Source organism: Taeniopygia guttata, chromosome 17 (assembly GCF_048771995.1).
Source record: "Taeniopygia guttata chromosome 17, bTaeGut7.mat, whole genome shotgun sequence".
In the NCBI taxonomy this organism is placed as follows: Eukaryota; Metazoa; Chordata; class Aves; order Passeriformes; family Estrildidae; genus Taeniopygia; species Taeniopygia guttata.
In genome coordinates, this window is record NC_133042.1 from 5,687,721 (window position 1) to 5,702,403 (window position 14,683).

Below are 14,683 nucleotides of genomic sequence, written 5' to 3' on the forward strand. Positions count from 1 at the left end.
AATGTAGAGACAGGAAAGTGTGGAATGAGCTGCCAAGGGCTGAGCCTCTCAAAACTTTGGCTGAGCACTCTGCCCATACGTTAGCAATCTGGCAGGGTGTGCTATGGCTGAGCAGCATCCTGGCCAAGAGGGGGAAAGGGCTTCTCTCTCTCTCCAGCTTTCCAGACTTGGAGTCAGGAGGGAAGAGAAGGAAGAACCAGCACATATCAAAATGGGAAAGTAGTTAATGAAATCTTATATTCAAAGTCCTCAGTCTAATCCCAAGAGGCTTATGTTGCTCATATAGCCCTCCATCAATAAAGAGAATAAAAAAAAAAAAATCAAGCAAAACTGTCCCTCAGCAGCAGAGTATGTGTTATATAAAACGTGCTCGTTGGCTGTGAGTTCATCTCTAGAGCCATGAGGCCAAGGGGAGGTGCAGCAGTGGCAGAGGCCCCCAGACTGTACAAACCAGAAAATGGTGCTCAGTGTTGCTTTGGGAATACTGTAGGGGTAACTACCCCTCATCAGGCCTGCTGCTCCCCACAGGAGTCTCAGCCTGCACGGAGAGCTGCAGAAAGAGATGACTGCAAGCTCCTTGCAGAGGCAGGAAAAGTGCCAGAGGATTATTCCCCCACCCCCAGCACAGTGCAGAATACAGCCATATGGCTCTGTACTTTGCATCTACCAGGGAAAGAAAATACACATGGCCAGGAAACCAACCAGGATCCATGAGCCATTCCAGTTGTGGGGTGGCAAGCACAATAGCTGCAGGAAAAACATGATGCTGCAGTTGCAGCCTGATATTCCAACATCCTTTATTGTTGCTACACATCTCCTTATGGTGGTTAAATCCTAGAGATGGGTTTTGGCCAGATATAGCAATAATCTGCGTATCACCTGAATTATTTGTTGCTAACCTATAGGTAATAAGCTACAAGAAGTTCAAGAAGTTCACAGAATTCAGCAGGCAGCAAGCCAGCCTGACTCCAAGCATTCTCTCCATTCACCTGGATTGCCTCAGCAGTAAAGTAAATTTTCCTGCTCTTGGATACTTGCAAAATGAAGCTGACAGATGCATGTGTGGGCTCCCTAAGGTTGGAAATTGGCACTCACAGCACAAGAAAGTAATTGGCAGAATTATCAGATCTCAGTTTGCATTTGGAGCATAAATAAACTAATTAAAGGTTTCCCTGTAGCTGTTATGACAAACACCACCTTCTGCACAGAGACAAGGGTCTGTGGAAACCGGAGAAGACATTGCCATTGTTTTAACTGGGGGCAGTGGGAAATTAGAAGAAATTAATCTTACTTAAACCTCTTAATCTCCTTTCCCTCCTATAAGATGTAAAGCATTACAGGTAAACAAACCTGCCCCAGAGATGCCTGGGGCTTCAGTAAAATTGTTTCTGTTAAATACATGCACAGCATTTTGGAAACTCCAATAATAAAACTCTACGACATTGGAGAAACATTAACATAATAATTTATAATAAACACACAGTACGAATACATGCACACTAAAAGAATATTAGGAAAAATCCTCCAAAAAACAGTTTGGAATATTTGAAAGCAAGCAAGCTGAGCTTTTCAAGCAGAACCAACCATTCCACTCCCCCAAACAAGATGTTACCAATTCCTTTCTGCTTCTCATCTTAGCAAGTAGAAGAGCTGAATTTCTGAGATGTCATTCCTCCAGGAAGCCCTGGTCATCCCACTACATACACACATCTTGAGACCATCTTTCCCAAACACACCTGTGTCACTTTTGCCCTCAGAACATAATTTATAGGAATGATTCCTCCCCCAGGCTGCAAAGCAGCTGTAATGGCTTGTTTACATCAGAAAGCTGCCTTGGTTTAAGTTTATCTTAAACAACACATCCTAAGATTTTAAGCTGATTTAGTTCAAAAGCTCTGTAGACACTAGACCTGGACTCATATGATTAATCACAACCATTACTGTTGGCTTAGCAATAGTAATTAACTCACCTGCACTAAAGTGGAGAATTTTATTCACATCAGCTGAAATAATGAGCAGATTTAAACCTGCAGCAAAGTGCAACCCTAGGTAGCCATCAGGGAGCTTATGAGGAAGCATAGGCAGAAACCTGAACTGCTTGAGAGAGACTATAGTGCCCAAAACTTGACTGTCATGACCCCTCTAACATCACAGCAATGCCCACCAGCCTTCACAAAGGACAACCAGGCACTTCTCCCTGCGCCTGTCCTTGTGCCAGGGCAGGGATGGACCATCCCAGAGTATCTGACTTGCTTTGCTAAGGTAAAGCACAACACACACACCAAGTGTTTCACACCCCTGAGAGAGGGTAGGTTACACCTCGGTGCCAAGATGGGAGTTCCAAGTGTTCACATTTTTGGTCACAAATCTTAACCATCCACACCAGAAGAAGGAATCCGGGAAGGGACACACGTGAATGAAGTCCTTTTCATCCCTGCAACAGAGGGAGAGGGAGCAAATCGTGTGGGCAGGGACTAACATCTGGAATCACTACATGAGAGCCAGGCGTCACAGAAAGCGACAGCATTCCTCAAGTTTCCATGCAGGGTAGGGAACCTTCCTTTCCCCCGCACAACCCCATCCGTCAGCCGCTCACTTCCTGCCAAACTCTGCCTTCCCAGCAGCCAGCAAGCTCCTCCCTCGAGTCTAGTTAGCTTTCCACTGCCACGTCAAGTGAGGCAGAAGGACAGAAGGGAAGCAAGAAGGGAGGGAGCAAAAACCAGAAGAGGGAGGGAGGCTCAGCAATGCCAGGGCGTAGTGGGGGGAGAGAAAGAAGGGATGTGGATTGCTCCTGCAGCAGCCAGAGGTGAGCTGCAAGGGCAACTGGCCAAGGTTGCCTTCTGCAACCCTGTCCAAGGACCTTCTGGAGGGCTTGGAAGCAAAGGCTGGTTCTGTTTGAGCTTTGCTACGGACCCGCTGATCTTCAGGAGAAGAGATGAGGGTGCATGGGGCCTGCGGATCCTCCCACACAGCTCCATGGGGAAGAAACGGAGTTGAATGAAGCAACAAGTTCTGCACACCTGGGTGACAGCCAAGACTTCACAGCATTTTCTCCTCAAACTGCAGTAATTGATTTTTTTTTTTCTCTTTTTAAAAAGGTGCAGCATAGCCCAGGTGGAATCCAGGTACCAGCCTGACACCAGCACTGGAAGAGGAACGCGCTTGGAAACTTGCTCCAAATTGGAAACATGCAGGGAGCAACATTTCTTCTCCCCCAGCTGCCAGAGGAGGATGTTTTTCCAATCAAGACTTGGACTTTCGTTCGCCCCATCTCTGCCCCGCACAACCCCATCCCAAAAGCAGGGAGGGGAGAGGACTAATGAGCTGCTGATTGCCGGAGAGCAGATCACAGAGGCTCCACTCCGTCTGCCCAGTGTTCAGACTACCTGTTCAGGACTACGAGATTGTACAGTAGTCTGCACATTGGTTAGGCTGTGCTGGGATACACCACACACTGCCAGTGCTGCACGGGGACGGCAACACCTGCACGGCAGAGGGACATGCTTGGAGAGGGTGGGCTCTGGGGATGGCTGCATGCAGAGGTCACTCATCTCTCAGCCTGGGAGGGTCTAACCCTTTGGAGCCGTGCCTGACCATCACTTCTACCTGCCTATTCACCAGCCTACTCACAACCCTCTTATTTCTCCTCTGTCTCTCTCATTCCATTCTTATTTCTTTCAGTTTCATGTGCTTGTCCCAGGGTAGCTGTGTTCAGGATGGCTTGTGTTTCACATGCTAAGCTTTGCCATAAAATGCAGAAATAAACACACAGGCCTGTCAGAGTCACAACTGCGGTTTGCTTTGCTACCTGAGAAGGCAGGTTCAAGCACAGAAAGGTGACTGGAGAAAGGGGAGTTCATAGTGTAAAGAATATTGGTCATAAAACAAAGAAAAACCTACAAGGGTTTCAAAGTTGGAGGTTTGGATGCTCTGGATGTTGTGTTTGCTTTGATGTTTGTCTGCCAGAGAAAGAAGAGAAAATGAGTGAAAGAATAAATGAGGACTGATAAAAACTGAGTAAGATTATGAAAAAAAAATACACTTGTGAAAAAATATAAGTGCATGAATGGAAAGGCTCCACAGAGGATGTAAAGAAAATAAATATTTTCCAGAGAGCACCTGAGAGCAGCACGAAAGCAGGAGAGGAACCACCTCAGAGTGCATCTGCTCTTATACTCTTTAAAACAAGCTGGATGCAAAAAGTCAACAGCAGCCAACTCATCACAGCAAGCCTCTCATGACTGGGGGCATTTGAGTAAAGATCGATCACCTGATCTGGGCCTCAAGGGCATGGATTGGAGAGTGGAAGGGGCCAGAGAAGTGGGAAGTGCATGTGTACAGTGGGGGAGGACAATTTCTACTGTTCCATATGTTTATTTGTAAACTAGAATTGGGTAAGAGACACTGACAGGTACAGAATACACAGCTATTTAGTGCTTGGCAATAACGTCCCATCTTCCCCAGGACAGGAATAGGTTTCAAGCAAAAGAGAAGGCATGAAGACACAGAAGAAGCTTAACAACTGTTGCATCAGGAATCAACACAATCTGTAGGGAATATGCAGCACCTACATGCACCTAAAGTACCTAAAACTCTGCAGCCATCCCTCCTTGTACACACACAGGTCTCAAATGCAGTGACATTGCATGCAACCTGTGAATGCCAACCCCCAAGCCAATAAGGTCATTCTTCTATGTAGCCACCCATTCACACAAGACCCAAATTTCTAGTATGTGATTTACCTGAGTAAGGACAAAAGGCTCCATCTCTATTGGACATTCACACAAATTCCCAAAAGAAGCAGCAGATATATCCATCCACCCAGCTGTGCAAACACTCCAGCACACAGTGGCACACAGGCACTCCAGAAGGAGCAGTTACCCTGCAGAGCAGGGTGTGAGCTTTACTGGCAGGAACCACAGAGCACAGTGTTCGTGCCATCCTGCCTACAAGGTCCCTGTCACCAGCAGTTCCCTCCAAGCTCACAGACCCTCTTTTCCAGCAGGCAGGAAAGCCCTGCAGAGTCATAGGCACTGTGCATTTCATAAGGGATCTGGGCAGGAGGAGTATTCAAATCAAATTCTTGTATCATGTCCACTGTGCTGTTTGCTGAGCAGCCAGTGTGCTCTGGTGCTGCTGCTCCACTGGGATCCTATGGCCTCCCTGAGCAAGGAAACCTCACTGTGTACTGCCAGCAGCCAGAGCAGGCTCCTCCCCACCTCTCCTTCCCACTGCTGGCCTGCAGCATGATCCCACAGGGTTCAGGAGATGCAGGTACCTCAGGAGGGTCGCCAGGTCCTGGGAGGCCAAGCTTTCTGTGGGGCCACTCTCCATGGGGCCAGTGTTTGACTTATTGAAAGGAGACAGGAAGAAAAACAGAGAGCCCAGGAGCACACACACATGCTCTTGGCAGCAAGGCAGAGTGGGGAGCCAACTTTCCACCCCCGCTTGGCCCACTCTTTCCTTCCCCTCCCATTCCCCAGCACACTCCTTCAGGACCCTCAAGAGCATCAACAGCCATATATCCCTGCTAACATGTAATGCTGGGCCCTTTAAGACATTTTAAGCTTCGGTTCCTTTCTTCAGAGGCAGAGAAAAAACAAGCGAGTGCTGCGGAAAGACTGGTATTTCACTAATGGGGTCCAGATGTCTTCATTCCGCAGACACTGGGTCCTGGCTCGTGAGACAGGGCAGGGAGAGGCACTGTCCCCAGTCCTCCTGGCCCCAGAGGTGCTGGCCCAGCCTTCACCCTCACCCCACCACACACCACCTCACCCTGCTCCTTCCCCCATCAGCACCCACAGCTCTGCCACCAGCACTTCCATCCACAAAAGGCAGATTCAGCTTCCTCCTTGTTCCCTCTGGAAAGCAGCCAGAGCGCAGGGGAACTAGGACAAGAGAGCCCACAAAACTGCAGGGTGGGGCAGTCACAGCCTCCCCCTTCTTCCAGAGCTGAAGCAAAGAAAGACCATGGTGTACAAGCTTTAAAAACACGAGATTGTTTCAGGAGCTGAAGAGGACATGAGTTCTCCTGAACTGGTGAAGAACAAGAGCTCTGTAACAGACATGTAAAAATCCCCTGTCTGACAGGGGACCATGCACTGTGGAGCAGCTCTTGGGTGTTGAGTCAGCTCCATGCAGGACTGAGGTTTGGACGGGAATCCCCATGCTCAAGGCTCTCCCAGCTGCCCATCAAATGCACCAACTTTTAGCCTGATTCAATATTTGAGTCCAGGCAGACGTTGCTTCCTTTCTCCCTCACAACAGCCAGTGATAAAGGAGTTGAACCTGGGGAGGAAGCAAATAAAACACACACTTCCCTTTCCCCCCTGCTCCCACTCAGTTGAAAACAAAGGCTCCTTTCTCAGAGGCAGCTCAGACCTCATCGGTGCTGGTTCTCTGTGTTTAAGGGACAGGGGCTGGCAGGGAACTGTTTTCATTAGGCAGCTCTGCAGAAGGGAAATGGTGCAGACCTCCAGTTGCTATCAACCCCCAAGGCTGCCCTCCCTCAGGAGGGGAGGGAGGTCCAATCCCCATCCCAGGCAACTGGAATCTATCAACAGTTTATACATCCCCGCTGCAGACCGCCCTCCCTCCCACCCCCTGGGGGAAGAACAGGGAATTCTGATCATCTCTGTAATACAGATGTAGCAGCTGGCTTTGATTAAACTACTTGATGTTTATAACCACTCAACCTGCATATGAAGCCCAGAGGAGAGGGAAGCCTCCCCAAGCCACTCTGAACACAAAGAGCAGGGGTCTTACAGCAGAGACACACTGATTTTAGCAAAAGGCATTTCAATGCCTGGTTCTTTAATTAGGAAATTGCTGCCTGCTCATCCATAGCAGCACAGCAGTCACCTCCATACAGAAAGCAATATTTAGAGACTGATTCATCACTGTATTTGTCATCATTTCTACCTGCTGAGAAGGAAACAGGCCCACTGATAGCAACTAGACAAGAATCCAGTCCTAGCTGCAGCTCCCAGACACAATAGTGAGTGCCTCAGAACACCTGAGGGACACACACCACAATAACAGGCAGAGAAGTTTCTTCATTTGCAATCAGAAACCCAAATCAACTCAGAGCTTACGATTAGATCATACCAGACATTTTTCATCTCCCAGCACACTGAGGGGACTAAACCTTTCAATCACATTCTTACCAGAACCATCCAGCTATTCTTTCTATTTTCAAATAATCAAAAGGGGCAATTAACTATCTTTGTCTTGCATAGGAAGCAAGATGCTGTTGACAGTGATTTCAGCTGGAATGATTCTGTCTGCTTATAACAATTCCCACTGAAGCAGAAACACATCACAGCATGTTGCCAGAATTCCTAATATTCAAGATTATCAAGCAACTCTACAGAGTAGGTCCATATTCCTATCAGTGATATTCCACACATCACTGTAGTTTTGATCAGCAGAACTCTGACCATTTACAACTCAAACAATTTAAAATATAACATATTAACTGCCATTTTCAATACAGATTCAGTAAAAAGACATTCCTACTTTGCATGTTTAAGAGCTGGACCTGGGAGAGATTAACTAATTTACTCGAGGTCAGAAAGAGCCAGCACGTGAGCTAGAGCTTCAGGTCCACAGCTCCTGTTGCTTTGCTCTGATAGAGCTTTTTTCTTATAACCAGGAGATGCATGAAATCATTGCCACGTGCCTTCAGAAAACTCGCTGCTGCCCCACAAATGCCTAAAAGTCCAAATCTTGGAACTAACCCATCACACCCTTGATGATCACAGCTGCCACAGCAAAACGAATAAAGGTCAAATTCATTCCAAATGCCTGTCAACTTCCCACTAAGCCAGAACTTCAAGAATAAATATTACTCCTTGTGCGTCAAACAAGCCACATTCACATCAATTCTGAAATACTCAGCAGTACTGAGGCCATGGGGAGCCTGGCCCAAGGATAGTTTCAGCTTGTCACAAGCTGCAGACAGCACTCTGTAATACCCAGTGATCTGAAGTGCTCGTCTTCATCAGATGCCTGAGACTCCAGCAGCAGAGCTGAGCTACTCACCTCATCATCCTTGTACCAAGAGAGGTTCTCTGCTGTCAGGACAAACCAATACTCCTTGGAGCCACCCTTCATGATGCCAATGTTGTTGATGGTGAGCCAGCCTTTCCGGATCACCTGAGGGGGAGGAAGCAGTGAGCATTAATAAGGACAATCATTCCTGGCCTTAGATGACAGAGGAGGGATCCAAGGGCATCCCTACATGCAGAGCAGTATGGAAAGACAAGGAACATTGTGCTCTCTGCTGCTGCCAGAAGAGCCCCCCATTCAACTACCCAGTGGAAGTCCTTGCCCCAAAAGGGCCAGGAATAGCATAAAAAGGAGGCAGGAAGGAACCTGGCAGTGTTGTGCATTATACCCTCTGCCAAGAGGAAAGAGATACAGAAAGAACTACATCAGGAGTGCCTTGGACACTGGCACAACCTACAAGCACCAAATCACATCAAAACACCCAGAAAAGGCCACACCTAGAGAAAACCAGGACACCAGCACACCTTTCTGCAGGTGTGGAGCACTTCACTCAACTCAGGGTAGGAGGAACTAGTTCAGGACACAGCCAAGCACCCCAGAAAGAGCTGAGTTTAGTCAAAGAAGTCACTAAGTATAACAGAACAAAATGGTGCATCTGGAATTAGTACCCTGGACTTCAGCATACCCAGGTATTTGGGCTGTCTTGGGCAAGACAAGTTCCTAGAAGTTTAATTTGTAAAGAAGCCAGGCTATTACTCTCTAGGGGATTCCTATTCACCAAGTGCTCGTTTAGAACCCTACAGGTGCCATAATCAAATGCATGCATTAACTTAAAAGCATTAGCTTTTACTATTACTGCACTATTCACACCTTGAAACATCTGCATGCATTATTTGTACCATGTTGTATGGATATGCTTGCTGAAAAGTTCCTGGCATTGAAAAACCATGAGACTGCACTTTGTATTAGCTGCTTGCATTGTGTGAGCAACCTACCCAGTTGGCCTACCTGGTTACCTGCCCTGGAGGTACAGGATCATTTAATTGGCAATTTACTCTGTAAAGGCAAACGCAGGAGCCTCAGATGTTCAGCTCCTGCCTTCTAAGCTCGAGCTAGTCCTACTCTCCGTGTGGACAGGAGGGGGCAGTGGAACAGAACTACACATCCTTGGATTGCTGCTTTTTATCTCCACCCACTCGGAAGATGTACCTGCAGTTCTGAATTCTTGCTCAACATACTACCTTTCCACCTTATTTCTGCTTCATCTGTGTCTAATGCCAGCTGCCCTCCTCTCCCCATTCGGCAGCAGAGGGAATAATGTGTTTATGTCCTGGTTTTGCCTTCCCAGATGCAACATTAATGTTCATTAGCACACCCTGCTGAGTGGCCTTCTACTCACCAGGATCTCATCCTGCAAAGGGGAACCATAGCAACAGCAGCAGAGCAGAGAGCAGGAGAGGAGCAAAGAGAGGAGAGATTATTACCAGGAAAGCTGGAGCAGGAGAAGAGAGGCTCAAAAATAAAATAAAATAAATCGGAGGCCGGTACCAAATCTTTTACCCCAGGTGTTAACACAAGCAATCCCCATCCCAAAATAAATCTGCTAACAGGAAAGCAAAAGCACTTTACAGGTAGATCTGGAGTCTGCCCTTTGCACTCTTCTACGCTCAGCTCTACTGTAAGGGACTGCAGAGGATGGGATTCCCTACAACTGCTCCAAAATGGCTGGCTGGCCAGCCTGCTGAGAACACCTGCCTGCCAACAATCTGAAACACTCTGCAATGTCACGTCCAGGGAGAGGTGGCCAAACATTCTGTTATGAAAAGGATGGATGTCAGGAATTAATGTCTTTTTAAAAGACTAAGCAAAAGTATTTGCTTCCATTCTCGATGAAGCTGTTTGTAAGGCTTTGTTTCCAAGATCTTCTAGCCAAGATAGCCTTGCCACATCCCCAGCAAATCTGGGACAAACTGCCATTACTCTCTTTTTGATTCTGTGTACACTCCTTACAGTTCCTGGAGGTTTAAGGGAAGTGCTCTCCTCCACTGCCATCTCCCATGGGTGTGCTCTGATACATACCCACTGCAACTATGGCTATCATCACCCTCTATCTCCCTGTACAGAGATTTATAGACTTCCAGTGAAGTTTTTCAGAAAAAGTCCATGAACTCTCTTGAAATCTCTTTTCAGAAAGTGGATACCACTCATGGGAAAGACAACCAGAAAGCACAATTCTGTGACAGTTCAGACCTAGTGTTCTATACCTCTCACCTTGGCAGGAGAGTTGGCACAGTTAGTGAAGGGGCTGAACAAACAGGAATTTACAGAACATTAATTAATAGGGATTTCTACCAGAAAAGCAAAACCAGATCTTGATTATCAAGCTGCCATTGCCCTCCATTGCTGCCAGATGCTCAGTTCTTCCTGACTGCAGGTAGCCTAAACCACTATCCTCCAGTTATGAACAGTTTGAGGAGTTTAAAAAAAAAGGCAACACAACACGTCAACTTAGAGCAGTGCTGCATCAACCCCAGCACTTGTACACCCGGTAACTTCCAGGTAGCAAACATGTCCTCCTTGCAGCAGTGAAGGAGATGGAACTTGGCCTACCTGGTTACCAGCTGCCTTCTTCTTGCTCATCTGGCTGCTCCTCTGCTGAGCACTGAAAACAACAGCAGAGACATTCAAAACTTCTCAGGCTCATCTTATTCACCTGAATCCTCCTCCCTTTGAATAGCTACTACAATCATTTGGAGCCCCCCACCACTGGCTCCCAAGCCCTAATAACCCAATCTTGTGCCATCTGCTCTCTCAGCCTGGACTACTCATCACTCCCACATGAACCTCATTTAGGTCACTAACCCTCCAAAGCTGCTGGGTTTTTTTGTTCTGACACAAATCTAATACTAGAACACCCCCTTCCTGGCATCTCTATTCTTGCCCCAGCCTTGCAATCCAGAGCCACTGAAAAAAACAAGCAATACTGAGAGCTGCAACATTCTTGGGACAATAGGATCTGCACCAGGGCCTCAGCACCCCATTCACTGGAGCAGCTATAGGACAGAGCCACAGGAAACACACGTGGAGAAGAGGAGGCAATAGGAGGTGGGTGCTTACTTGGCAAAGCCAATGAAATCCTCGTGGTTTGTGTTCATGTAAGCCAGCTCAATGTCTATTAGGAGCATGACCTGCCAAAGAGAGGCACAACAAGATGTTAGTGACTGACGCTGCTAACAGAGCCCTGGACATTGTTCATCACATCCCCTCTGCAGCCAGACACCCCTTGGCTCAGGCCCAACTTACATCAAAAGATGTCCCCCACCCAATTTCCCCCCGACACACACTCCTGATCCCCACCTGATCCTTGGTCCTGCCTTCTCTCTCACGGATGTGGGTGGTGACGATCCTCTCCATCTCCTCACGCAGATGAGGGTACTGGCTGAGCTGCAGGAGAGAGGAAACACGTGCACATGGGAAAGGGAGGTAAAAAGGGGGCTGCAGCCCCCCACATGTACACATGCACACATACACCTTGCTACCAGATGTTCTCAAGGGAAGTTCTAGAAAGCTGGACTTGCAGACAGATTTTTCCAAGTTCCTGGAGGTCTGTTGCAGGCAAAGTTAATTTCTGCTTGCTCTGGGCTTTAGAGAAAAGCACTTTTCAGTCTTGCAGCAACCTTTCTGTCTCACCAGAGACCTGCTCCAAACTCACCACATTCTTTCAGTCACGAGGCCTTTGGCAAACCCAGATGTAAGGGCACTACCTCTTGCTTGTTGGGTTTTACCATTAAAATGAGTAATTTCTCTAAATGTTCAGCATCTCACTGTAGCAGGCTAAGCAGGTGAATGGACTCTTCTTACAACCTGTTAAGTCCTCTAGGAAGTGAAGTGGATTTCAGCCCCGTTTGCTGAGGGACTAAGCGAAAGCATCTCTCTCCAACATCCACAAGCAGAGACACGGGGTCTGAGCAGCTCAAGGGTTTGTGTCTCCAAGAAACACCCAGCTCTGGGCGTCCAGCTACTTCTACCTATTCTCCACTGAGCTGGGGCAGGATTACATAGCTGAGATCTATGCTCACATTGCACCTACAGCACATTTTTTGCCACATTACTGAGGAGTGAATCCTTTCCTGCCCACACTGAGAGGCAGGAGGACTCTACTAGCTGTGATTCAAGGCATGATTATCTACAGAGATAATACCTGAGTTACACTGCTAGAATCAGCACCTTTAAGGTCCTCTGGGTTTCACAAGCACCTGCCTTCTTGCCTAGGGTTATAAACCCCTAATGATTCCTACAGCAACAACTGCTGCATCTCATGTCAAGCCCAGCAAAGTCAAATAAAATAAACCTCTAGATACAGCATCCAGCCCATTTTTCTCTACTTTACCTATCCCCTGTGAAACTATTTTCCTTGGTTTTTTTTTTCAACGTTACCTCTAATTTGACTATGATGTCAAACAGTATTTCATTTGTCCAAGACATGTACTGAATCTGTTTTGTTCCTCCAGTTTATGAATGCTTCTTCTTAAACTGGTTTGCCTATTTTTTTGTATACATAATTATAACATGCTACAAATAACAGTCTCAAAATGTGCAGCATCATTTCTGGAAGCCAGATCCCACACTAACCACCACCAATACTCCTAACATCTGCCAACAAATAGTTTCAAACCCTCTGAGCTCCCTTGCAGTCAAGCAAGTTGCAATAGCCTAGAACTAGAATTTGGACCAGATTTGACACTATTTTTAAATCTGTGGTTTGTTTTTGAAGGCCACAGAAGCAGGAAAAAAGTGGAATTTGTGTTCCCCAGTACCACCTTGTCTTGAAAGCAAAAACTGGGTGTTCTCCATTATCTTTTGGTTCAGGCAGCTGGTTGCTTCAGAGACAGACAGGGAAAGCTTCCTGTTTCCTTTGGGGGGTTGGCAAAGGATAGATAGGCAAGTTATGTCAAACAGAAAAACAGGAAGTTGGAAAACCTTTAAGCAAGTCTCAGCTTCTTTGCTTGAAATTTAAAAAAAAAAGATCAACAAACAAACACAGTCAAACAAATACCACATTAATCCTCCCCCCACCATCCCAGTCCCAACCAGTTCAAATGCACACAAAGTGCAAAACAAGTAATGGTTTGTTCAGAACCCAGCTCGTCCAGCAACATCCATGTACAAAAATAAATTGGCAGCATTGGTCCCCATGCATGAGCTTCTGACCCCAAGCATGCACAGGAGCAGCAAGGGTGGGCAAAGAAAAAGGATATGCAAGCCACAGGATGCCACACCACCAAGGAACATGCAACAGGGTATAGAGGGGCAAGGAGTTATCACCAGCAGGACAAACAGCACCCAGAAATGCCATGACTCTGAAAGACAGGAGAGCAGGCGACCCTTCGAGGGGTAAACTCTGTCAGCCTGGGATCGTGTCCCAGCTCAGTGGGGTTTCGATCCTGTTTTAGCATCATTTTCCTGTTTAATCAAAATACAAGCTTACAGCCCTCTTTGAAAACCAATTTGTCCCAATAGTCCTTAATTCCCCTCTTTGCAGATGCTAGGAGTCCTTGCCAGCACACCAGGTATCAGCCTTCAGCTGAAGGGCTGCTGACTTGCAAGACTTTCCTGCACTTGTGAGACACTGCAGTGCAGTCTGGCACAGAAGGTTCCTGCTTTTGGAAAAACACTAGCTAGAATATTATCTTCCTAAATGTAAGGGATCATGCTTATACCAGCTTTCTGCTGCTTTTGGAGCTACTCTCCAATAGCAAGAAGCTCAGAATCAAGCCAGTCACAGGACAGCTGTTAATGGCTGTCTTCTTCAGCCCTCAACTTTGTCTAATGGTCAAGATATAGTCAACTTTTCATACAGGAAAACTGTACTGTGAACACAGATGGGTTTGTCACCTTCTGTGTTCTTTGATAGTCTCATAATATTCAATCTATACAGCTTTATCAACTGTACATACAATGATTTCTTCACCAATTGAGGTGAAATGAAATAATTGTGAGAGAACATTAACAATAACACACAACAGTTCAGGACAGCAACAAACCAAGGCTACAGGACTGTTAAGCTAATTCAAGTGGTGTTAGCCCAAGCAGCCTTCCTTTCCAGAAGTCTTGCAGGACTTCTGGTGAATTTAAAGGTTTTTGTCATCTTTGTAGATACAGCATCAGTCCACAACATGGCAGGCTGGGTATTACCTTACAATTAGCATCAGTCCTAAAGTAGCCTTTTCCAGATGCTTCCCCTAATAGCACATGCTCTTGTCCATGTCAAGCAGTTAGAGCTATAACATGCAAAATAAATATTGCAAATTAACTAATGTCCCTGTGCTGTTACTACCTTATGCCATCAGAACCCATCTCAGTCCAGCTGAAATCCTTAAGTTGCCTTTTCTTTCTTTCTACTCTTTCAGAGGGAGGTACAGGCAAGATTAACCTTCTCACTACATGCAGACATTTGACTTAAAACATTACTAAAGTCTTCCTTTTTTTCTTCCAGTATTAGTGCTATGTGTTTTCATTCAGGCAGTTATTTTACATCTAATATCTGCCTCTAACCATAGCCATTAGTCCCCTACAGTGTCACTATCACCTTCCTTACAGGATTACCGAGGTTGCATCACCTTGGAATATCCTCACAGGGTCATCCATCACATCATGGATTAAAAATCCACAG

General features: G+C 46.5%; 1 protein-coding gene and 1 non-coding gene across 22 annotated transcripts in view; one reads left to right on the forward strand and one right to left on the reverse strand.

The window, feature by feature from the left end:
* DNM1 (dynamin 1) overlaps nucleotides 1-14,683 on the reverse strand; it is a 63,925-nt gene that overhangs the window by 15,727 nt on the left and 33,515 nt on the right. For 18 of the 21 annotated variants that reach the window (XR_003963071.4, XR_003963072.4, XR_003963070.4 and 15 more), the window contains exons 11-15: nucleotides 11,368-11,454; nucleotides 11,128-11,198; nucleotides 10,621-10,672; nucleotides 9,410-9,421; nucleotides 8,044-8,157 (exon numbers count right to left, since the gene is read on the reverse strand). Coding sequence is in view for 15 of the 21 variants with exons in the window: in XM_030286424.4 (XP_030142284.1) it covers nucleotides 8,044-8,157; nucleotides 9,410-9,421; nucleotides 10,621-10,672; nucleotides 11,128-11,198; nucleotides 11,368-11,454 (336 nt within the window). In the remaining 6 variants the exon portion in view is untranslated. The remainder of the gene's footprint in view (nucleotides 1-8,043; nucleotides 8,158-9,409; nucleotides 9,422-10,620; nucleotides 10,673-11,127; nucleotides 11,199-11,367; nucleotides 11,455-14,683) is intronic. The other 3 variants (XM_030286426.4, XM_030286427.4, XM_032751408.3) reach the window with 1 other exon arrangement.
* MIR199-1 (microRNA mir-199-1) lies at nucleotides 3,369-3,439 on the forward strand. Its single transcript, NR_049110.1, has one exon. It is a non-coding gene; the product is annotated as a microRNA mir-199-1 (primary transcript).